Source organism: Dromaius novaehollandiae, chromosome 3 (genome assembly GCF_036370855.1).
Source record: "Dromaius novaehollandiae isolate bDroNov1 chromosome 3, bDroNov1.hap1, whole genome shotgun sequence".
Taxonomy (NCBI): domain Eukaryota; kingdom Metazoa; phylum Chordata; class Aves; order Casuariiformes; family Dromaiidae; genus Dromaius; species Dromaius novaehollandiae.
Window position 1 is genome coordinate 103,251,359 of NC_088100.1, and position 25,121 is coordinate 103,276,479.

The following is a 25,121-nucleotide window of genomic DNA, read 5'->3' on the forward strand; positions in this document are numbered from 1 at the left end:
CTGGTGCTTGCTGCCCTGTAGACACTACAACTCCAAGTTAGCCATCTCCCTTCTGGAAAGGACTTCTTATAAGAAAAAAAAAAAATACAACATCACAGGGCCATTAACACATTCAGTCTATATGATAGAAAAATCATATTTATATGCTAGGCTGATGAAGACTTTTTCACTTCCTTCGCAAAAAAAGTGAAAGTGGGAAGGGGAGAGGGAAGTAACAGCATAGCTCAGATCTAGACTTCAACTCAAATGCTAAACTATTGAGTTAAGTTTTGGGGTTTTGTTTTTTTTTTTTTTTTTAAACACACTTTGAGTCAGACTGATCAGAAATAGATTTTTTTGTTTATTACTTGAACTTCTTACCTTAATATTCCTGTCTGGATTATCTCCTGTAAAACTCCAGCTGATTCTAAGAGCAGGTAATCTCAGAAAATGCACACAATAGCTTATTTTTAGGTATCTTTTAATATTAAAAGTCAATACATTTTAAATCAAAAATGACATGTAACAGAATTCCAGTGTATTTTGTTTTAACTCATACCTTGGAGATGGGAGGCAAGACTGTTTTGTTCTGTGTGCTTTACTCCTTCACTGCGTTCACTGGAAGGAACTGCATTATGGCAGCAGATGCAGGTCGTAGCTTGTGCAGAAGTTAAATGGTCACCTGTTCTGAGAAGTATTCAAACACTGTCCAGTTTTAGAACTTAATCACTACAGCACTGACTTTCTGAACATTAGTGAATTCTCTCCCCCACCCCCATGTATTGAGGTAAATGTATTAAATTTGGATTAAAAGAGCATGAGTTTGTTAGGCTGTCCTAGGATTAGCTCCTTTCCAAAGTTCAAATGTCAGTTTGCTAGGCTGTGGAAGTGTTCTTCTGAAGAAAATATACCTGGTTTACATCTTTAACTGCTGTATTGCTGACTGAAGTTTATTCCAGTTATTTTCTATCCCTTCTGCTATGAATACTTAACAGGCAGACTTAGTCTCAGCTTATGTGGTTCATTACTTGGCTTCTTCTCTTCAGATGTCTCTTTCGGATTTTGATCATCCACTTAACACTTAACTTAGCAAAGTCTGCTGCCTTAAACAGAGCCAAAAAGATACCACAAAGAAGAGCAATCATGTTCCAAGGATTTGCTGTGATTATCTGAAAGAAATTAAAAATATTATTCCCTCTCATCTGACTCAGCCGATATTATACCTGTTCAATAACAACAAATTCCAGTTTTCGAACTGAAGTGTCTTGCAGCATATGCCTTTACCCTGTAGTGCCTTCTGTAAACATCTGCCTCACTCCATGATCTTTCTAATTCCTTCAGCCAGGAAGAAAATACACTGATTCCAGATGTCTGTACTAGCTGCTAAATTCTTCTAGACTATTTCAAGATGGTGAATTGTTTAAACAACTTCTAGAGATACAAGTAAATTGCTAATTTTAATATTAGGGATTAAATTTCTTATAATGTATTATTTAAAGATTTGCAAAGATCACCAATAACATTAAAGGAGATCTTCAAGGTGACAAAGCACTCACCTAAACAATGCCACTACTGAAAAGCTTTAACAAGACCGCACTGTAATGCTAAAGCAGGTTTTGACAATAGCAACTGTTTCTGCAGACTGACAGCAAGTATTTCATGTTTCTAAGTAAATTTGGGTCAAGAGTACTTAGTTTATAGTTTGCAATTCTCCCTGCATCTCTACGCATGTGGATGACTTCTAGGATCTCAGAGGAAGCAAGCAGATCAGCGAAGAGGCTCAAAGAGTGATAAAGTGCTGCAGCACCCAGCTTTCAGCTTCCCCACCGAATCTGTCTCTGACAGCCAGCACCAGGGCGGTGTCATTAGATCACCACCAGAGCGGAGCAGAGGGTCTTAAAACATGGGGCTTTCTGTATTTGTAAATCCTTTTAAAAGCAGGAGCACTAGCTGCAAGTGTTTGTGAGCTAAGGCTCAAGCTTCAACAGGAGGAAACAAGCACCTCCAACTCGCTGGATCAAGGATAACTTTTTAATGAAGGCAGAGGGGTGACCCCCACCCCCATCCTGCAGGAGGGGGCGAGAGGAGCCTGCCCGGGTGCAGGGCCCCAGCACACACGTGCCAGCAGCAGTGCACAGGACCAGCTACCAAATCCTGCCCTGCACGGTCTACAGTCACGCTCTGCTGCTGGGCAAGAAAACAAGAATTCTGTGGATTCATTGGTGGCTGGCTTTGGTTGTTGAGAAAGGCTATTTTAAATGCAAAACTTTACACTGATTGTCTTTGCATGCTTACATGTTCTGCATTTTGGGGGAGGGCAACGCAGCTGACCTTTTCTGGAGCACTAGCAAAACAACATCTCTCTTGCATACCTTAACACACATACCCACAGTGGCCCACACACCTTTTAAGCACTCCAGTGACTGACAGCTGTCTTGTCCGGTACATTAAACACCTTTGGCTCCAGCATGCTTAAGATCATGAACTAAATTGTGAAGTACTTTGTGCATTTTAACGCAGTACCAAATTCTGTCCAAATAAGGGGTTAAAAATAGATCGGCTAGTGTATTTTTATTATTCTGATTTAAGTCTAGGTTTCTTGCTTGTCAATTAAAAAGAAAAGTCATTAAATCGGTTTATTCAAGCACACTTATCTAAGCAAAGAGTTCAGACTTGACCTGAAGCTAGAATTTGCTAAAGCATAGGGGACACATGCTTTCTCTTAGCTGTGTGTACATCTAGCTGCAGTAAGAAAGCTGAGTGTCACCAAGCCACAGAAAGGCTTCAAATGGTCTTGACCTCCAGCAGAATATACATTACTGATTATAAGAAAGAGCTTGGACTAAAATTTTAAAAGCAACCTCACTCTTCCTTTAGTTTCCACTAGGAGCAAGGGAATAAAGGCATGTGCACACACACCCCATACATACACCATCAGGCAACAATTCAAGAAAGAACTAGTATGTTACTTACGTCTTGAACGGTCTGTATAAAAGGATCTTTCCATTCAAACACCACAAAAAACAGCTGGTCGCTTCTTGATTTAGTTCTCTGGTCAATATAGTTAACCACACTAGTCTGGAGAGAGGAACAAAAGGCAGGTGTTACTTTCTTTGATTTTTTAATATGGTCTTCTGCACAGCAGCAAAGGCTTGGAAGAAGGTAGAAAGAGTAGATCTTACAGCAGGGTGATTATTAAGGGACTTAAAATTCAGCCTTCCCCCTACCTGGAACATTAGGCTCCCAAAGTATGGAAAGTTCAGTATCCTCCATCTGTTTCATGTTTATCTCATTCATTTCCTATTTCCCACTTGGTAAAACACAGCAATACCATTTTTATACTAGTAGCCAGGGCCTTTCTTTTATTTAGTAATGCTTTATTGCTCATACTTGATGCTGGTCAGCTAGTTCCTATGGGACAACAGGTACCAACACAGCATGATGAAGGCCCAGATGTGGCGCACACACATACTGGCAGCACAGGGCTTAGCCATGTACTAGCACTGCAAGCCTTAATACTTCACACACACTTAGTTCAAGCATTCACTTCTGTCCCCACGTTCTCTTTAAAATCAGAATGGCAGAACAGATATATGGCTTGGCTTGATGTGACCAGGCAAGGACAAAACAGATCTGTTCCAGTTTGTGGGAAGTCAACAGGAGGTTTGGTACAGCCCAAGGGAGAGAGAGAGATACCAGACCGCAGCCTTCATTAGTAAGTTACTGCCCAAGTAACTTACTGAAAGTACTTTGTTCCAGGAGAGCCAAGGATACAAAAGTTAAGCATAGCCTATGGTATTCTTGTATTACTGCAGTTAGCTTTGGAAATGCCTTTATACATCCACTTTTAAAAATTAAAATACAATTTTTTCCCTTCAAGGGGAGCAAAAATTCATTCACATGGAGTGAAGTGTTATTTGAAAAGTTTTTATGAATGAATGCTAAGTTATCTTTATTTGCCAGAGAAGCACAGGTTGGTCACAGAAAGATTTTTTTTTTTTTTGAAGAATCAGTTGTAGGGATAAACTAGATACTGGCAACTGCAGAATGAAAGTGGAAGGTGAAAAGAAAAGCCTAGAGTGTAACGATTAAAAACTTATTTCCCATTAACTAGGTTACAGTCTGGCACTGACCGATGGAAAGAGCTTTACCATAACGCCAAAGAGCTTTTATAAGCAGGGTACCGGTTAGGTTATCAGATTAGATGTTACAGCCACATGAAAGCATGATTAGCCTTACAAACCAGAATCAACAAAGTACTGAGACATCAGGCCTCAGAAAAATATCTCATCTTGTGCCCCCATCACCACCAAAATCCAGAGGGACCTACATAGACTTTGAACACAGGCAATAATAACGTAGTCAGCACTAAACCCCCTACTGCTAGGAGACAATAGAAACCACTCAAGAACCAGACAGCTACTTATCAGGAAAGCACACTGTAGATAGAGCCAAACAACAGAGGGAAAGAATTGTCCCTTCTCCAAACCTCAAAGGAGTATTTACATCTTGGTTTGTACACAAGGGAGTACTGTTGCTCTTCCTAGATTAGTTTAATACTGTACCAGAAGTAGTGAATCCAACAGCATTGTTATTTCATTTCAGGACTATAACATGGACTATACATACGAAAACAGTGATTCAGCAGACATTAAAGCCTCTCATAACAGCTTATTTACCATGGCTTAGTTTCTTTATAAATACCTTAAGACTTCTCTTAGTCTTCCTTCTCCCTCCCTGTGCATACATCACATTTTTAGGCTGTGAACACATAGAAGCAGGAGTTACACCACTACATGTGTCCATTCAGAGCACTTTAAAGCTCCACCACCTCATGTTTTCTGATCCACTCTGGTCAAACACCACTGCTTCAGATTTATCCTGTACTGCTACAGTTCATTTAACTATTGAAGTGAACCATCACTACACCCACTGAAGAAAACTGCACAATAGAAAACAAACAGAACACAATTTAACCTACTACCTGTAGGTCACATCTTTCTGGTATGCCGTCTCCTAATTTCACCTTTGAAAGGCTAACAGACTTCCTTATTCCATTTGCATGGACATTGTACTGTCTTGTACTGTCAAGTAAGACAAGTGCAATTTATGCCTGAGCTGTTTCAACTTCTACTATATTATTAATAGGGATCTGAAACCTGAAATTCACATTTGTACCTTCTCCAGTTTCCTAGTTCCTAATCCATAACTGCTGGACTAAGTACATGCTTACAGTCAAGAAAAGGTCAGCTTTTTCTGAGTTTGAGTCAGATTTTTATTTCCAATCTGAGATGCATTAGACTTGGGCACACAAAGAAGGACTTTCAAAACTCCTTCACTAGCTAAGTGCCAAATGGCAGGTGATACAGAGCTGTAGCTGGTGAAGGACAGACAGACAACTGCTGTCAGGGCTTACATGAGAGCAGGTGTCTGACGCATCCTTTCCTCTCTGCCAAAGTACAGCCATCACTGCATGGTTTTGGGATCCCTCTCCTGCTGGCCTCCTCCTGAGGAGCAGGAAGGTCCTCACCTGACAGTTGGTGCTCTGCAGCACTGCTCTTCCCTTAAGGCTTCACCACAGAAGGCCCTAACTGTGAGAACTGAAGACGTGTTTCTTCTGCTTCATTTTGTTCTCCGCAAAATACTCTTTCCAAGTGTGCCACAGGCGAAGAGAGAATGTACTCTCAAAGATATACTTTTTGAAAGGGACTGCTCTTAAAACTCTCATTTCTTATCACCAGTTTCTTAAAAGAAAGGGCAACGCTATCAGTTCTGTAGACTCTTCCTCTCCAACCAGCACTGGGAGCAAGATAACAAACTCAAACACAATTACTCTCCTGTCCTTTAGTGTGAACAGAACAGGAATGAAAGTCAGTCAGTCAGTCAGTTTATCTCTTGTTCTAAAGTTTGCATCTTCCACCTGCATATTTTCTAATTTTAAATGATGCAAGAAATTGCGTTATTCCATGTTTCTAAGGCTACTCAACAGATAAAAATCCCAAACCCAAACAAAGAGCAGACATCAGAAGCACTACAAAGGATACTCTGCTTATGTTTACCTCTTCGTCCTAACATCAGCCCTTCTGGTAACCTAAACAATACCTCTTTCCATTCCTAGCTATTATTTAGACAATTACTTTGGAAATCCCAGCCTTGAACTAAAGGGAGCTGTGCTAATATTTCTAAGAAATCAACCCCTTCAGAGCACAGGTCTCATTTATAATATAGTCAAGGGCTGGATTTTCTGGCTTCTCCATTAGGACACATTTTTCTGAGATGTGTCTCTAGGCACATCAGGTATTTCTTTATGCTTTTCTAAAACCTCTCCATGTTAAGAAAGAACACAAGTAACCATACAGTCAGTTCAGATTCTGAAACTGCTCAGTGGCAAGTGGTATAAGGAATGCAATGAAACAAAAGCCAGTTTATTGATATTGCATTAAAAAAAATAGATCTATATCTCTCTATCTATAGCTATATAGATATAGCTATATAGATATAGCTATATAGATATAGCTATATAGATATAGCTATATAGATATAGCTATATAGATATAGCTATATAGATATAGCTATATAGATATAGCTATATAGATATAGCTATATAGATATAGCTATATAGATATAGCTATATAGATATAGCTATATAGATATAGCTATATAGATATAGCTATATAGATATAGCTATATAGATATAGCTATATAGATATAGCTATATAGATATAGCTATATAGATATAGCTATATAGATATAGCTATATAGATATAGCTATATAGATATAGCTATATAGATATAGCTATATAGATATAGCTATATAGATATCTTTCTCCAACTCCTGTTGCCATTTGTTCCAAGAAGTGGTTCTGTCAGCCAATTATCATCAAAAAAACCCCCAACTTTTTGGCAGTAACTAGTTTTTAATTAACTAACAGTGCTTCAAAAAACTCTTCTTGAGCATTTTTTACCTCTTGTTTGAATTCAACAGTCTCACTACCATCTTCTTCTTTGGTTTTCACTAAGGACATCTTGACCCAAGTCCGAAAGCCTCCGGAAAACTTCCAGCTGGAGTATGAGCTCTCACAGTCCTTCATGAATTCTGCTTTTTCTGGACTAAAGGAAAAAACATTATTTTACCAACCAAACTCAGTACCTGAGCACTGCATGTAGCACAACGTCAGACCTACAGACATTTCAAAATGCATTCAAAATTCTGTTTAAATTTCAACTGCTAAAACCTACTACGTCTAAAACACTGTTAGCACTAATCTTCTGATGAATATTAGTACTTATGCTCATGCTCCCAGCTGTAGAAGACTGACATGGCTCCCCGCCATCCTCCAGTTCTGTATTCCCCTGGGGACTGCTCTGCTTTGCAGGGGAGCTTGGTTCTGCTCAGGACTCCTCCTCCAGAGAGGGAGGAATGCAGCCAGGAGCCCAGGAAACCACCTGCCATAATGCCAGGAAGCAGGGCATTAGGGGGAAGTGGGAGATGAAGCAGTAGTTTTCTCCAGCCAGTGACTAGAGTTTGTTTTCAGAAAGCGGGGGAAAAAACTTTGTAGGTGGAAAGGACCACAGAAGTGGTTGTAAGAGGTATATGTAGAAGACCAGGATTTAAAAGAAGCCTTGGTCCCCTGTTAACACTACCCTGTTAGTTAGGTCTGAGCTTCTTCTCATTTCTCAAGACTGGCTAGTTCACATCTACTCCCAGATCCTTTCCTGCTCTGCAGAAGGTTTTGGCTGTCTTTCTCCAGTAGTCAGGTACTTAGCAAATAAATACCTGAGGACTGCAAAGCCCAAGCCCTTTAATGGCACCAGTTGTAGGATATAACTTTGCTCTGAACAGAGCTAACTATGCTAATCCTTCACCATCCTCCTTCATGATGCCCAGCTTTGCTAATTCTCAGTTTACTTAGTTGAGCTATGTTAGATTAAAGCCTAAAAAACACTGGCCAGGATCATGCCTCCATCCACTACTTTGCTTCCCTGTGTTAAGCCTAGACACAGGAAGATGGGCCTGTTCTGAGACACTGACTGGCACAGTACTTCTTTTGTACTTTATGGAAATGAGAACTTAAGGTAACGGGTTTGTGCTCACAAATACACTCTTACTTCTAAGTTTTGGCTTCTGTTAGAATAGTGATGTTGGAATGAATTAGAGCTGTGACTATCATTAGCTTTAAATAGCTAGTGGAGGCATCAGAAACAGTCTAGACCCAGGGCAGGCTGCCTTACCCCGTATCTCTGGGGTGCACATAAACTGCTTCCAACGCAGACATACTTAATATGCTTTGAAATTTACATTTAGCACATTCCTAGGATTTAAGGAACACCCTACCTTTGATGTAAGGCTCCCATCTGTAATAACATGGCTGTTCTCACAATACGCAACCACAGATATTTGTAGGTGTAGAATAGCAGGATTGGTTTTTGCCCTTTTTTAATACTGTGACCTTGAACATTTTAGGGTTTCCAATACCCATCATGTAGGAGTAGCTCTATGATATGGCATACCTGGTCTACATCCTGCCTCTAGCAAAAGCACAGGGCACGCTGAATTAACCACTTTACTTGGAGCTCCTCTGTACTGTGATTTTAGCCACTTGCTTGCTTTCTCCATGAAATAAGTCTGTCCTTGCAGCTGCTTTTTAATAACGTTCCATTTGAAACGAATGGGTGAACCACAGTGATGAGTCATGAATCACTAAAGCACAGACCGCTGATTTTCACTAAAGAGAGATTTCAGGTTGGAGAGATGTGTCAGGGTAGGCTGGTCCTTTGAGACAAGGGAGCAGAACAGGGTGTTTGACTCAGCCAGGATAAATCCTTTTTCATAGACGAAGGAAAAGAGCTTTTTGCCCATACGGCAGAGGGAGCACATGGCTAGGTCTGTTGGGAGACTAAAATAGTTTGGTCTTTCAAGAGAAAGATGTAAAGAAGAAGAAAAGCAGAACTGAAAACAAGGCTCTGTCCTGAAGGACAGACCAACTGGGAAGATTTGCCCTGCACCACCACTTGGTGGATTTGCACTTTTCCTGTGTGTTTTTCCCTTAGCTTTCAGAATTGGGGCTCTTTTTCTTCCCACAGACCAAGATCTTCTCTACAAGGCAGCAGGAGCAGAGACTGATAAAAACAGTAGCATACTGCTGGCTACTCTGTACTGTAATGCCTGCTCAAGCTTAAGAGGTGAACAAGCACACATTTGTAAGAAGCAAAACTCAAAGCCACTGCTCTCAAGTCAGGGCTTCAAGTGGTGGAGAATTGCATGGTGCATACATACAGAAAGCAGCAGCATTTCTGGAAAGAGAAATTAATACACTTCTCTCTGTATCTAGACAGATTATATCCTAGAGCATTTTAGCTGTTTGGGGCTATCTTGCTCTATTTGTAACATTGGCCGTTTGCTTGGTCATCCCAACAGGATGGCAGTACACCTCTCTAACCCCCACAAAGAAGTGGGCAAAGCATCAGAATAAAGCCCACTGTCTGACTGCTCCCTGCCATACAAACCTGTGACACAGGGAGACCTAGTCTGACGAAGATTTCTCCTCCCTTTGCTATGTAGCTACAGCAGTAGCTAATGGGACAGAGTTAGGAAGAGCATGGTGCTTTGCCGCTCAGGGGAACGCACAAAACTAGCACTCTGCCAGCCCAGTCATATGCCTAAGGCATGACTAAATACAGCATCCTGGAAAAGCTTTCCAAACCAACATGGAAAATCCAGGCAGGAAGACATGAAATAAATCTTAGCATTACAGCCACAGCTTCCATGGTAAGCAGACAGCAATAGCATACTTGGCCTTCGACAGTAATTGTAGGCTTGAAAAAGAGAACTTAATTTATTTTGAGGAGAAGTTGCGGAGGGGTGATCTGAGAAGGCACCTTTTGCATGCGCCCACAATGCAGACCATTGCCACAGAGCCAGGGGAAAAAAAAAAGCGAGCAGAGCAGAACCACACAAGCTTTGCCCAAATAATAGCAGAGGGCAAATAACGCAGTTTAAAAAATACACACAACCAAGCAAATGAAAGACAGACGAGAGATTTTAATCTGAACAACTCCTCACCCCAGAAAGACAGTTTCTTTTTAACTCCCTGTATTCACCCCAAAGACAGACATCCTACAAACGCTACACACTTATTTTGTTTATTAAGTTCTTCTACCAATTATACCTTTGAAACCTTACACTTGCTTTTGGTGTACTGTAAGATTCCTGCTCTCTCCCAAAATATTAACGGTACCTCAACATCACACAAAATAAATAATGAAATTCTTTCTTTACAGCAGAGAAAAGAGAAGTACAAGGGGCCACTGCCTCAGTCAGGGGCAAACTACAAAGCGCTGGTCTCCCCCAGCCACCACTCTCGGGTGACTACTGACAGCGCAAACTACTACCAGGGAGCGCACTGCCCCCACACAGACTGAGCGGCCCCAGACCACGAGATTGTATCTGCCCAAACTGTGGGGATACCTAACCTGTGCCTGGATGGGCTTTAGCCCCGCAGTGGATCCTTCTAACCCACATAACCGTAAGTTATTTTACATGTTGAGCTGACAATAGTTTTGACAGTAACATGTTCAGAGGATTTTTTTTCTTAAACCCATGTATTACACTAATAACAGTTGAGAAAGGAACTTGTATTTTTAGCTACACTTTTTTGGTAATTTGCAAGGGTTTCATTATTTCCTTCCCTGCAATTAATATGGCAGAGAGAGCAGCTGTCACGGTCTTAAAAAGCCAGCAGCAGTATCACACCAACTCACAGTCCAACAATAGCACGCAGTCCAGCAATGTTCTGTGAAGGCCAGAAGAACAAAACTAGGAAGCAGTGCCAGTTTAATGTATTCTGTCCATCCGATTTTAACATAAGAGCAGCAGAGAATAAATGTCCTGACAGAAACAAGTGAACCTTGCTTGGGTCCTCACCACTTGCTTTGCCTCAAAAAAATCCATAAAGATACCAGATCTCTAGGTGCCATTTCTATTACTGCTTATGACTGAGGCTTGCAGCAGCCTTCATGATATGATTATTGCTATTTAAAGCAAAAGTAAACTGCACATAATGATGCCTACAGAGAAATTGTGGTGTAGATACAGCAGGACTCTCCACCAACTTTAAGGGTTTTGGAATTGTGGTTTAAGATGACGGAATACCCTATAAACACATTTTACAATAGTCTACTCATCCAGTCCAACCTAAGCTGTTTGCAGCCATGGAAAAAATCTGTAAAGATAATTATAACATCTGATGAGTTTTATCATATCTCTTGTCATCTTTAGTAACAATTGCTTTACATAAATTGCTAGATGCAGCGCTAATAATATGCTCTCATAACCAGTGAGAGACTTCATCAGGAAAATTAGTTAACACTGGCCTGTAAGTGAAGGTTTAGAGCTTGTTTGGAAGGACAAAATCTACATTGTCAACACACTACAGTTTCCAAGGATATTTTAGTCCTGACTTCCCATCAGCTAAGTTTAGCATCAGCTGACCAACCAGAAGGAAGTCGTTTCTATTTTGTCTTCTGCTCGAAGTTGGACAGAACAAGAGCATTCCACATAACATGAGGTTTTACATGCTCTTCACAGTCAGGAGAAAATGTAAATTTTCGACCTGCCCCGAACCTGTCCAGTTCATGTCCTGGGACACCAGGACAGCAATACACAGTACTGAACAAGACAAGATATACAATTTACACTAAGTTTTGGAGGAAGCTATAAAAGAGATGCTAACAAAACACCTTTGAGCACAACTGTTTCTCTTAGTGCATTTCACCTAAACATGCAAATCATTTACTACTAAGTTTAAAGGCTTACATACCTTTTCTAATTTTTTTGGTACTTGGGTTAGTTCAAAACGAGGATCAAATCGTATTCCTAATACCTGCTGCAAACAGGACAAAAGATGTTTCCGCAAACAGACAACAGCATCTCCTACCTTTTCACGCTGCTTCAAACATAACCCATGCTCAGCCTTCACTCTCTCAGCTTCAGCCCCAGTGCCGTCCATTACCGAGATGAGGCAGCTTCTTTAGGAACAAGGCAGCATTTCCCCTTCTCTTCCATGATCAATTCTGTCATTTAAACTGTTGACCAGGCAAACCTGGAGGCAGGGGGCTGGGAGCCAGGTTTCTCCCAGGCAGCTCACAGATGCTTTCAGCAATCAGCTGATTCATCTACACTGGCACAACCTCAACCTTCAAGCTAGGACCTCTGCAATACCGCTCACGATTGTTTCACACATCTAACCCATCCTCGCACAATGCGTGGCACAAGCACTTGGGATAGCAGCATGCAGACTTGCAGCTTGCTTGCAGGAAGAGAGAGTAAGTTTAAATAGGACATGCATGTCTCAACTTCAGGAGAAACAGCCCTCTAAAAAGGTTTATTGGCAAATTGGTATAACAAGCACAGAAATGTGGCTTCCAAGACTTGGTATGCAGAGACCAGAGTCTTGATAGGTTGGCTCATTCTGCAAGGGACAGGAACCAGGTGCAACACAACAGTGCTGCCTGCTCTGCATTTCACCAAGGGTGGTCTCAGGCAACAACCCTTGTGCCTTGAAGTAAAGAAACAGCTGTGTTCCTTGCATGAATTAGTCCCACTGTACAGTACCTCTAACTGCAGCACAAGCCACAGAAACTGAGAAAATGCAGCACAGAAGGAACAAGTAGCACCGTCTACACCACTACTCTCAGTTGGCATTTTCTCACCCTGAAATATCAATGCTTAAAATACCTGGAACATTAGCATTTTTTGAGTTGCTTTAGTACAGCTACAGAAAGTACGCAATGAATTAAGCTTAACAGTTCTCTCTCTCCCAATGTAGTAGAAATGCTTTGTAAAAAGCAAATTCAGATAATTGGTCTCTGACTGCCCAGAGATACTGTGACTGTGAATACTCTCAGTATTTGCTCTGAGAAGCACCAGTATGATCACACCTCAGCCTCCAAGAATGCTTTGTTACAATAAAACCTATAGCATAATTTCTCTTCCCCTCCCACACTATTTCATCCTGCCCTTCATCCCCTTTCCCTTTTCCATTCTGTCTCTGACCATCATCAAATCAAAGCTTTCTGTTAGGCCTCACTGCAACTAATGCCTCTTGTCCCGCATTTTAACCTGGATCACAGGGAGAAGATCCGAACTTGAATTGAAATTAAAAGCAAAAATTAAATTGTTGAGTACGGAGTTTATTCATACAAGCCTGCAAGAGGAGTGGGATTTCCAAGCAAGATCAAGACACAATTACTTCTGCTATTAAAATTAGTAGAAGGCCGATTAGTCACTCTGATGACACCAGCATTAAACTAGTAAGAAGCACTTCTGAAAACACCATCCATGGAATTACATCATTCTGTAGCATCTTACATAAAACCAGTAATACAAACAAATACGGTTAATCTTTCAGTGAAATCACAATTAACCCATTTGGAGATCTGATCTTTACCATAATTGTTTTTTTAAAAAAACAATTCAGAAGCACTAGTGTTTTCAGTGCATTTCATGATCACGCTGCCTAGGACAGCCCACTTCCTGATCACCCACAGCAGCAGACAGCAGCAAGCCAGCACACACTTCAAACTTAGAAACTAAAGCCACAAAAGACTGAAGGACAGTTTTTGTCACTGAAAATCTCCTCAGTTAATTTTTTAAAAAGCGAGCTTGGCGACTAGAAACCATTTTTGTAAAACATGAAAGTGTATCAAACTAATCCAAACATACCAAAACTTGATGGGAATTATCATAAAAGCCTCTGTAATTTTCACTTAAATAATCCTGTTTTCACTAGTACTATTGTGATAACAAGTTCAAAGCAGTTATGGGATCATCCCTTTATTTCTATACATACCTGTTGATGAAGTCTTGGAAAGAAGAAAACAGAAGGTAGTCAATTGCACTAAAGTCTTGGTCTGTTCCATTTAAATGAAACTGCAAAAACACCAGTTCCTTTTTCTTCACATCACGAGGGCCTTGAACAACCAAAGCATATTTCTATAAACAGACAGAGTGAGAATAAGAGAGGAATCCTCATTTCCTATTCATGAATTTGCCATCTGTCACAAATACCCTATAGAAATCTAATACAGAGATTTTCCGGACCTCTAGTAAGTACCATCTATCAAAATATCTAACAAGAATGCCAAGGCATACTTAAAGTCCTACTTTTAGTGTAAGAATGAGGTCTTTAAATCAAGATTTAATGTTTTTTTCTAGGAAATCTGCTCTAGTTCTATCACAGTCATTTGGCTTCATGTGGGGAATTAACAGTTAAAGCTCTGCAACCTGCATTCTGCAGGATGAAAATCAGAACTGTTTTGAGCATTAAAGTCTAGGAACTTTCAGCTCTCAGTATGAAACAAGTTAATTTGGAGCCTGATGTGGAGAATGTAGGGCTTCTCCTTGAGAAAGAGGACCAGTTATGTAGCCCCCAGCATCTCAAGCAAGCTGCTGAAAAAAAAGGTAACAAACAGAATCCAACTTGAAATGGTGCAGCAATTATATTGGGCAACAAGGTGCTCCTTGCAAAAGGACTCAGCCAATTTGAACAGAACTCTGCATGGTTCAAAGGTCTGCCTCAGTGCCTCTCCACTCAGTCGCAAGCTGGAGCCTACTGGATCAGCAAGCTTATAAATGAAGCTTCCATGCAGCATAAGATGCAAGCTCTTAGTTTGCTAAAACGTGCAGAAAGTGAAATAGCTGCAGAAATGAAATACCAGACTTGCAGCTAGAATCTTAGTTTTAAATAAACGAGAGGAGCTGCTTCCCAGAAAGAAATGGTGACTGGATGAAAGGCAAAACATGAAGGGGAAAAAAAAGCTGGCCAAACAGGTAAACAGTTTATTTCTTAGTGTTTTGTTTCCTTAAAAACAATCCGAGCAATAGCTTTAGATGAGATACAAATTACCATATTTCATACTATATTTTCTGAACATTTATCCATACACAAGCTAGATTTGCTGCATTTTAAGGGCAATTTAAGACAGACCATCACTCAATGCCCCCATGTTATTGGCTCATCTGATATTCTGTCTTAGTGTAATGAAACACTTAGTAACCAATTAAAATTTTTCCAAGTGTGACAAAAATAGTATTTCCTTCCCAGCAAACATACAAAAAGAAAGACGCTATCCCTGCTTAATGAAATAACTGCTACTGCTTTCAATCAAAGCTAGGTTTACAATATCAAGCAGATTGCTTGCCAGTTCATTTAGGAGAGGAAAGAAGCAAGAGTTGCGCTGTCAGAAATGAGACTTTTGTTCTTTTCAGGTTTTCGTTCTACACGCACATCTACGTAACAACTGATCATCCATAACATATATGCACACTGACTTTACATTTCTGAAAACAAACAGACAAATGGCTTAAAAAAAAAATAGAAGCAATGGAGTTTTTGCAGCACTCGGTATGTATTTTTACTTTCAAATTACAAACAAACAAAAACCACTGAATAAGTTTTGTTCTATTATTATTACCATAGTTTGATTAGTAAAAGGGTCTGTATAGTTGATTCTCTGAGTGGTGCACTCAATGTCTCCCGGCTGACCCGGATTTATCAGAGGTGGAATGTGATCATAGTAATGATGCTTGCAGCTAAGCAGCCGAGCCTTGCCTGGGTAAAAGGCAATACCTGTTTGGGGGGGAAAAAAGTTGAAGACAGCTGATTTCTTTCCCAAGTATATGGATTTGCATTTTGGGATTTAATCCCACAGGATGCTGAGCTATCCTGCCAACATCCAGCAAAGAATTAAATTAAACCATGTGCTTTAGTATTTTGCAAGAGCAGGAGAGCAGTGCCACCCACATCAGGTCAGAACCCCTACAGTGTGATGCAGAAAATCTGGGTTAAGATGATTCAAAGTTCACAGAAGTTACTAAATTTCACTAGTCTTCCCAACAGATCAGTCCGTCTGGCCCCAAGTGAGAAGAATGCATAAGTCAGGAGACCACTTAAGTGGGGCATGAAGTGCTTCAGTGTGTACATGTTTTCAAATATTATCATTTAACATGTCAAAATTTAATCAGAAATAATGCATATACTGGCTGATCTAATGAAAGTGAAAAGATGCTCTTTAGAACATCTAGTATCTTCTGTTCACTAAATAACACGTCACGATAAAAATCAAAGCCATCAAACAAGTACAAACAGTTACCATCCCTTATTACTTATATCATCAGGTGGGCAGGCCACTTCTTCACCTGTATGGAAATTCATATATTTGTGTATACCATAAATCAGTGGTTGCAGACCAATAGCATGCATCAAAAAAAACCCACTGTACTGTATTTTTCTCTTCTCCTAGAAGGCCAGTAAAAAACAAAGCCCCAAACTAATCCTGTCATGCCACACTTAGTATTGGAAACAAACTCACTTGAAGATAATCTAGATCGATTACTGAAAAAACTATAATTTATTAGATGTGATTGAATAACTTGTACAACTGAAATAACTTGTCTGCCAAAATGTGAGATGTCAAAGTAGTCAGAATACCTAAGTCTACAAACATTTTATCCCTCTCTCCAGCACTCCAAGCTTGCATCTTGGAATCTCATCACTTCAACAGAACAAAGGAGTAAAGGGCTAAACTAATTTAGGTTCTCTGATGCGGCAGGATTCCTTGCCAATACCTTCAGATTTACACGTTGCTCTGTTTCTTTAAATGATGTTTCCTCCCTCTTGCTGTATGACAAGCTTATATGGGAAACAGGGAAAGGCCCGCTTTTACAGTCAGATCCATAAAGGCCAAAAGCAAGAACCCACTTACAGAGCTGAGCCTAACTGACCATACAGAAAAACAGCTACAGGAAGCTGTAAACAGGATGAAACACTCACCTTTTAGCAACAATTGCTGGAGGGGGTATTTGTAAAATACCTTAACACGTCAAACAAAAGTGTTATTTTTAAATTGGAAACTGACATACAAGTAGCTTCCAACAGGCTGCATTTGCTACCACAGCTCTGTTTATGAATGGTTACTGGATAATTAAAAAAAATAATAGAAGTCACTACTCAAAAATGCCTCTGTGAAGTAATCCCTCCTGCAAAGTGCAGCACAGTGTTCTGATGCTACACTGCATTTTTATGCCAACACTCCTCTTTCTAATCACATCATGCTGTCATTGCCTACTGATGTAATAACAAATTGTAAACAATGCAGAACAGAAGCAGTAAGTGGCACTGCGATTATTTTGTGGTTGTTTGATAAAGCCACCACCTTCTTTACTGTCAACAGTACCTGATGGTCTACTGCAGGGCTGAGGTCCTGGTACAGATCCTATGTGCTACCCTGCTTGATGAAACAGTTTTGGGAGTATTTCTATAATGAATGATCTTCTTACCTCTAAAAAAGGGCCCATTCTAGAGTCTGCAAAAACTTATCTACTAAACATAACATAAGGTTCCATAGCTCCTGTCATTGATTTATTGGCCAGAAAAGTCAGTGACTAATTGGCCAAAAACTTACTGGCCCAAAAGTCTGTCCTATAATGTTAACATTCCACGCAAAGTCAACACACCATAAATTAAACAAGACTAAGTGAAAGATCTGGGTCAAAGCATCGTATGCACAATGGGCTCTGGAGAATTAATATCAAAAATTGTTCCATGTAAAACAATCCAGGATAAATGTGAGCAGTAACTTGAGACATTTTGTCCATTACCAGTCTTACCAGGTGCATCATACAAGGACACTTCCTTATAAGAGACAGACATCACTGGGTGCTTGAGCTTCTCCCTGAAGTCAGTAATGGTTTGGTAGACAAGAAACACAGCTACAGCCATAAGCAGCAGGTAAATGAATAGGAGAATTACTGAAAAAACATTCTTTAGGCAGGTCTTGCTGAAACGCAGATAGGGGGCACTGGTACCCAGTTCACTGTCTGGAACCAAACAGAACATGAATTAGGACTTTAAAATACAGACTTTTGGGCTGTATTTATGCAATATTCATTTAAGATCAATAGCTTGAGAGGAAAGTAAACCACCAGCTCAGTTTGATTTAAAGAACACAACTACTACTGTTTTTGAAGAGCAGTCAGACTGCTGTTTCCTTCTCAAGCATGAGGCATGATCATCCAAAGACCGTGCCTCTTTTTCACATGTTGTGTTTGGCACTCTGCTTAAGGACAAGGAAGGCAGAAAACGAAGTTTATTTTCAAGAAAGCCAGCTCAGAAACAAAGTTCAAAGTCCATGGAAACAAGTCTGCCGATAGTCAATCTTTCCTCTTGGAAAAAAAAAACTCACTTCCCCCCCCTCCCAGTCTGAACTGATTCTGACCACATTTAGCATGTAAGTCAGCAGAGAGATTTAATATTCTAATGCTCTTACACAGCTATCTGCAGTATATCTCCACCATGGTAGAACTAAACTAGATACTTGTTACTCTCTCATTTTTGAGGTCCAAATTCTAACTCCCTGTGCTTGTTACATAAAGTTTCACAAAAGAAGGATTCTTCCAACTACATCTAGAAAAAGACAGAAGCTTATTCTCTAAAGATCTTCACACTAGTCTCAATTGTATATGCACAGCCACACAGACAACTACTTTCCCCTGCCCCTTACTTTCTCTACTTTTTTCGGTAACATTTGTGAGGAAAAAGTTCAGGCATTCTTGAGTTCCACATGTCACGGTTTGACTGTGAGCGATACATAGCTGAATACACAAAATGAGCATTAAAAACCAACATATAAAAGGAGACAAGTAGGCATATTTTAAGTCGACTTTTCTGTGTGGTGTAATTTAATGAGTCAGACCCTCTCAGGCCATGCCACATTCTGCTTTTCAACTATAATAGCATGGTTTGCTGTTTATTCCTTACCACAGCAACACTAGCCTTTTAATAGCTCCTGCAGAACACGTACCCTCTTACAAAGGTCTATGATTACACACATGTTCCCAAGTTCACTGTCAGGAGATGGCAATCAAAGAAATTAGGATATTAGTATGTACAAAATTGCCCTACTGAAAAAAAAATGCAAGCTTTGAACAGCTACAAAATACTTGGGGGACACCCATTTCAGGTTGGTTTACCCTAAAGCCTAAATCTGAGCTGTAACAAATCCATTTGACGCTGCCTTCCCCTCCCTGCCAAAAAGCAAGTCTGAACAGTTTAACCAAAATCTGTTTAAAAGCACATCTGTTCAATATTGCATCTTGCTCATCTGTCATGTACTTCACTTACAATCCACTGCCATCATATATGCTGCAATTCAAGTAGGATGTGTCCAACATTAAAAAAAAAAAAAAGAAAGATGTATTAAGCTATCTCAGAATCAGATTTTCATTTCTCTAGCACAGTTCATGACAAAGAAATGCTCTCCTTTCAATCCCTGGAAAAACTCCTTGACTTTCCGTTGGTATTTATTCCTCACCCACACAATAAGCTATTTAGCATTTCACTTGCTGTCAGAAGTACAATGGGGGAAAAAAAAAAAGAGAGAGAGAGAGAGAGAGAGAGAAAAACTCACACAGGAACAGCTTATCAGGCACTTAAAGTCAATGATTTCTGGGTCAATAGCTCTCACCTGGTAAAATAACAGAGCTGGTATCTTCATGATCGTCCATCTCTCCTTCTCCCTCATCTGTTGGGTTTTCAGATGCTTGCTCCACATCTTCATTCAGCTGCATAGTTAAAACAGTGGTTCAGTTTCCAAACATTCTCACAACTTGCAATTATTGCAATTTCTACAGTACTAATAAAAAAGGCTCCAACTAACCAAAGGTACAAAAACACGCCTCCATCCCATGAGCACCCAACTGCTGTTCCACTTGTTCACAATATAAAAAGCCACATTTATGTAAAACCACAGGTAAAAATTAAATAACTTGCCCACTGCAAGAAGAGAAAGACAGCACATTAAGTTTAACCTACTTCTCTTCTGCTGCCTCAAAAATAACATCACCTTTTCTTTCAAGATCAAAGCTATTGTTCTCTTGGCAGCTTCAGCCCACTTCAAACCCCCAATTAAGGCAATGCCTCTGAAATAAGCAGGAACTTCGCTCTGTCACTCAAGAACATGTTTCTAGGCATAAACAAACCACAACATGTACCAGCAAACAGAGTACTAGCACTTCTTAATAAACAGGTGCATAAAGAGTAAGTTACATTTTGACAGGTATTACGGCAATAACTCAAATGCCCTCTTAAGCCATATATGCAGATGGGTCATTACAAGACAACAGACAAACACCTACATTTCTGGTACTTACTTGTGCTCACTGTACATATTGTTATATATTAGTGGTTATGCAACTAATTAGTCTTCCAGTGTTTCTAAATCAGCAACAGAGACCAGATGTTTTCTTGATTTGCTATTCAGAGCCCAGGGTGCAAACTGCCAAGACACTTCCATCAAAGTCAGAAGCTTGTCACATCACATAGGCATCACAAGAGATCACGAAGTATTAGACAGCTTTTTTTAAAAAAAAGTATCTCCCATATATTTCCCAAGTTTCTTTCATGTCAGGGTGTAACGCACAAGTTACAGCAAGGTAATGCAGGGCACGAGCTTACAGAGTATCATGTGTTGCCCAGTTAACCGCTGAAGCTGAACACACAGTATCATCTACCTAATTAGGTACCAGAGATCAGCCTTGCTCCCGTGCCAAGGCAAACGTGCGCACAGTTAATACAGCAGCCATACTGAATGCTGTTAAGTTTTACACCCCCAGCTCACTCAGCAGTAACGTGCATGTATCCATAATGAAGGGTTTTTCTTTGATCCAGCTTTAATTAAGTATTGAAATTATCATTACACCATTAACAAATCATCATTTGCACTTATTAGAAAAGAGTACACTCATTTCACACATTGGAAAACTGAAGTAAAGTCTCCATCGCCTCCTGCCATAGTTCTGTATTCATTTCCACCAGACAATGCAAGTTGAAAGCAGTTACCCAGCTGTTTTTAAATGCTCTGCACATAAATAAAGCATGATTTCCCATGGCGTGAGACATGGGGTAAATGGGTAAGTAACAGGTTAAAATAGGCTCATCTGCAGGAGACTTTCCCAGGTAAAACTAAAGATACTTTTTTCAATTATGTTAATAAAATAAATTAAATTAAAGAATCTCTGCTCCTTTTTGTACAGGTCTGTTTGTCTACCTGACCCAACATAAGTTGTTCTGACACAGGAAGAGTATTCATGGAACCTTATGTGCTGGTTTAGCTAAATCAGTTTAAAAGACAGTTCAAGTTACACTCGTGCAAATTCCTTATGCCAGAATTGATCCAAAAAATTTGACGTACGTTACAAACTCACTGCAGTTTCCTGACTGACCCTCTCTCCTCTCTGGATCGGAAATTGTTCTCCTGGTACAGACATCTCATCAACTGAGCTTATACAGTGGGTAAGTGAATTCTATTCCTAATAGGAAGAAGATTCCACTACAAGTTTAAACAGGAACACAATATGTAACATTTATTATTTCCCTCTCTAGAGGATCTATAGCAACTCTTTTATATGTAGGAATAGAGAAGAAAAAGCCAGAAAATGTAGCCTTTCAGCATTCTTTAGAAAAAAAATACCCAGTATGTGACTATATTTTTTGTACTTAATGAGGCAGACATAAGTTCATAAACTTTTTACACTTAAAACCAGCAAAGGAGTGCTAGTCAAAAGCACAGAGCACTGCACTGAGTAAACTGAGCTGGCATACGAGACTGCCAAAAGACAACCAATTCCACTGTGAATCCCAAACACCTGACTTGACAAGAAGGGAAGTTACATAAACGCACTGGGGCCACGAAGAGGCTAGCCCTGTCCATGCCTCAGGCTCGAGCGCTGCATCCTGAGCACGCAGTGTTCAGCACAGTCAGTCTGCAAGACGCAGCAGCACAGCCCCACAGCCGTGCTGAGCTACAGCCTTCTAACAGCTGGGAAGCGAGCGCACTGCTGCATGACAGCTGATTCTAGCTTCTCCAAGCTTGACAGAGTGCCCAAATCAAGGCAAGCAACAACAGTGGAAACAGGCACACGCTAACAGTGCTCACTCTTACCAGCCAGCTTTTCCTACATGCTATTTTTGATAAGCAAGCGAAGCACAGTGCTAAAGCAAATGGAACACCAACTTGCAGGGCAGATAAGCTTGCAGTAGGAGGCTGAGAGATAGGGTAGGATGTCAAGAACAGGAAGAGCACGAAACAGACGGCTCAGCCCTCCCCTGGGCTCAGCGCGCGCAGTCCAGAGAAACAATTGCAGGAGCCTGCTCGTGACCCAGCAGTTACTTTTCAGCCATGCACTGACAGGGAAGAAAAGGCCTTGGACAAACAGGAGTTCTGGGAAGGAAATTCCAAACATTTTAGCATCCCCCCTAGGGGCAGAGGCATCAGAGATTGCCCTAGGCAACAGGGAAGGGATGGAAATACTACACTTGCACACCATCTAGACTGGCTCCACAGAGTTTGGGACAATCCAAAACACAGAGCAGTGCCAGTGGTGGCTAGTACACAAGGGAGAAACGTAACATGCATAGTCCAGTCCATACTTTCAGCATCAACGTGACTTCAATAACTCTCTCAAGCACTCCCCTAAATACAAGCTCTTACGTGAGTTAGTGTCATCCTGATAACCACTGGATAAAACCCTCATAGATAAAGACAGCTTGCCCATGCAGGCCTTTTGTTGGTCCACTGATCAGACCAGAAGGCATCGGAGGGTGATGACATGAAAAAACAGAAGCTGAAACTAAACAGACAGTACTGAACTAAATTAGAGCTTACTAACAAAGCCCCAAACTACCTTCCACATACAGTCCCGCTGCAGGAAGCTGTGTTCCTTTGCCTGCAAGATGCAGAGGCGACCTGCTACAAGTTTCTGCTCCGGCAAGTGCAACACAAATAACTTACATCTCTAGGAAAACTGATAGAAATGAGCAGCGAATTATGGTAGGTTGAGTCTGTACACTGATATGCAAACTAGGTGCTGCATGAGGCTCTTGGCAGCATGATGAGGCCTTCAGTTCACAGTTTGAAAGCACTGGTACCAAAGTCACTTTTCATGCCCTACAGACCAGCTCCCTGTTATGAAAGCCTCAGCTACAGAACTCGCCAGCTGACCGTGCATCTCTTCTACGCTCCAAGTGCTACTGCTGATCATTTTGACCGACTTTTTAAAGGCAAAATAGGAATTAGCGCGCACCCAAAATAACTGCTTCTTTCTGGCACGCCTGGATGCGATTTGGCGTCTACATTAGACAGCTCTAGGAAGGGGGGCTTAGTCTCAACGCCCGGCAAGGGCGCACTTGTGACCGCACGGGGACACGCAGCAGAACGGCGTCTGAGCGGAGGCCAGAGGGGGCCGCCTCACCTGCCGCGGTCACCGCCGCCCCGGCGGAGCCAGCAGTGCTGCCGAGCCGAGCCGAGCCGAGCCGAGCCCTGCCCAAGCCCCGCCCGCGCCGGGTCCCGCTGCCGCGGCGCGGCGCGCCCCTACCTCCCGGTAAGATGCGGAGACCTCTTGTCTTCTCATGGCATCGGTGCGGGGAGGCAGGGCCGCGGCAGGGCCAGGGGGCAGGCAGCCCGGCCGCGGGGCGACAGGACTCGAGCCGCGCCGCGCCGCGCCACCCCGCCCGGGCAGGGCCGGGCAGGGCCACGCAGGCGCCGGGATCCCCGGCTCCTTCCTGCCCGGGTGCTGCCGCCGCGGCGCGAGGGCTGCTGGGAGGGGTAGTGCGGCGCGAGCCGCCCTAACGGCCGTTGGTAGCCGTTAGCGACCGTTGGCTGCTCCCCGCCGCGGAGGAGCGGCAGCTGCGCTGCTGCTGCTGAGCCCTGGGGCTGGCCGACGGGCGCCTTGCTTTAGCAGCAGCTAAGGCGAGCGCCCTCTGTGCGCCTTCCCGCCGCTCGGGTGCAAGGGCTCACGCTCTCGCACGCCGCTCTGCAGCCCTCTCTGCCGCAGAAACGCGTTTTTCATGCCAAGCCGCTAGGAGATGGAGCTTTCAAACACCTCAAATATCGCAAGACTTAAACCAAAATCAAGAATTTTGGTTTTGTTTTAGCCTTCCAAACTTACTTAGCAATTTCTGCTAAGCTCTCTTGCTCTCTTACGCAGTACAGTTTCTTGTCAGACGTATAAACAGGTTTTTTTGAGATCTGTCAGGACAATTCACCCCACTGAGAATACACAAGTGTACTGTTTAGCTAGGGAGAGCTGCGGGTCATTTCTGCACTCTATAAAACAAGCTCTCAACTAGATTGGAAAAGCAATTTAAAACAGCTTTACCAGCTCTGAGATGCATACCGTGGGTTTTTTTTTTCTTTTTTTCTTTAACTGCTCAGGGCTCTTACCAGAATACCAAAACAACTGCCTAGTTTGGCAAAAAGACAAACTTCTGTAAGGCTGCTATGCGGATCCACCCACGCTGGGCTGACTGCAGGCGCAGCAGCGGCGGGGCGCCCTGGCAGGATAAAAGCCACGACGTAAAACTGACTCACAAGCCATCCATCTGCAAATGCCTGCACAGCTTTTGCTTCCCCCACATGTAGGTAATTGATAACATTTCATAATCAAAAAAAAGCACGCAAAACATTTCTTGCATTGAGACACAACATTGTAGTATAGTTTGCTGCTCAGTAGGTAATTTTCCTATGCCTAAGACCCACACCTAGTAAGTTAATAACCCAGATTTGAAGTCCTTGGACAACAACATTCCAAATATATAGTTTCTCCTTTCAGAAATACAGTATTTTAGTTCTCGTTATTTGGCATATGGCTGTGGTTCAAAGGCAGATTAACTCACTCCCATATCCTTAACACTTCAGACATGTTGGCGAGTATTCAGCACCTCTCCCCTGGAGAGACACTAATAAATAATTATTTCGGAATAAAAGGTAAATCTATAATGTGACTTGAGCCAAACTGACAGATTAGTCTTTTCAGTGAATCCCAGCAGCATGAGTCTCTGCTGCAAGCTATGCAATGTACTTGCAGGCAGGCTGGCAAAGTCACTGGGCAATTGCCAGAGTTCCTTCAAATGCTGTTACAGGACATCTTTCTCATGTGTAATGGGAGCGTTGAGCAACTATTTTGTCCAAAGCCTTACAAAAGGGCTCTTTTCTGCTTGACATTTCGTATCTGTCTTGTGGGGCGTGCAGTCAGCGAGCAAAGGGAAGAGACTGACAGCCACAGCAGGAACCCCATGCCAAAAGCC

General features: G+C 41.6%; 1 protein-coding gene across 4 annotated transcripts; it reads right to left on the reverse strand.

Annotated features, from left to right (window-relative positions):
• Positions 1–443: 443 nt before the first annotated feature.
• PACC1 (proton activated chloride channel 1) lies at positions 444–23,635 on the reverse strand. Of its 4 annotated transcripts, none has more exons than XM_064509664.1 (8): positions 23,411–23,635; positions 19,504–19,600; positions 17,639–17,857; positions 15,454–15,608; positions 13,830–13,972; positions 6,945–7,089; positions 2,953–3,057; positions 444–1,148 (listed from the first exon to the last, which is right to left on the reverse strand). In XM_064509664.1, the coding sequence occupies exons 1-8, from the start codon at positions 23,444–23,446 to the stop codon at positions 987–989; spliced, it is 1,062 nt and encodes a 353-aa protein (XP_064365734.1). In that variant the 5' UTR covers positions 23,447–23,635; the 3' UTR covers positions 444–986. The 4 variants fall into 4 exon arrangements, with proteins under 4 accessions (XP_064365734.1, XP_064365735.1, XP_064365733.1 ...); XM_064509665.1 differs by having other exon boundaries at positions 17,648–17,857; positions 23,411–23,634; XM_064509663.1 differs by lacking the exon at positions 23,411–23,635 and adding an exon at positions 19,696–19,908.
• Positions 23,636–25,121: the final 1,486 nt, after the last annotated feature.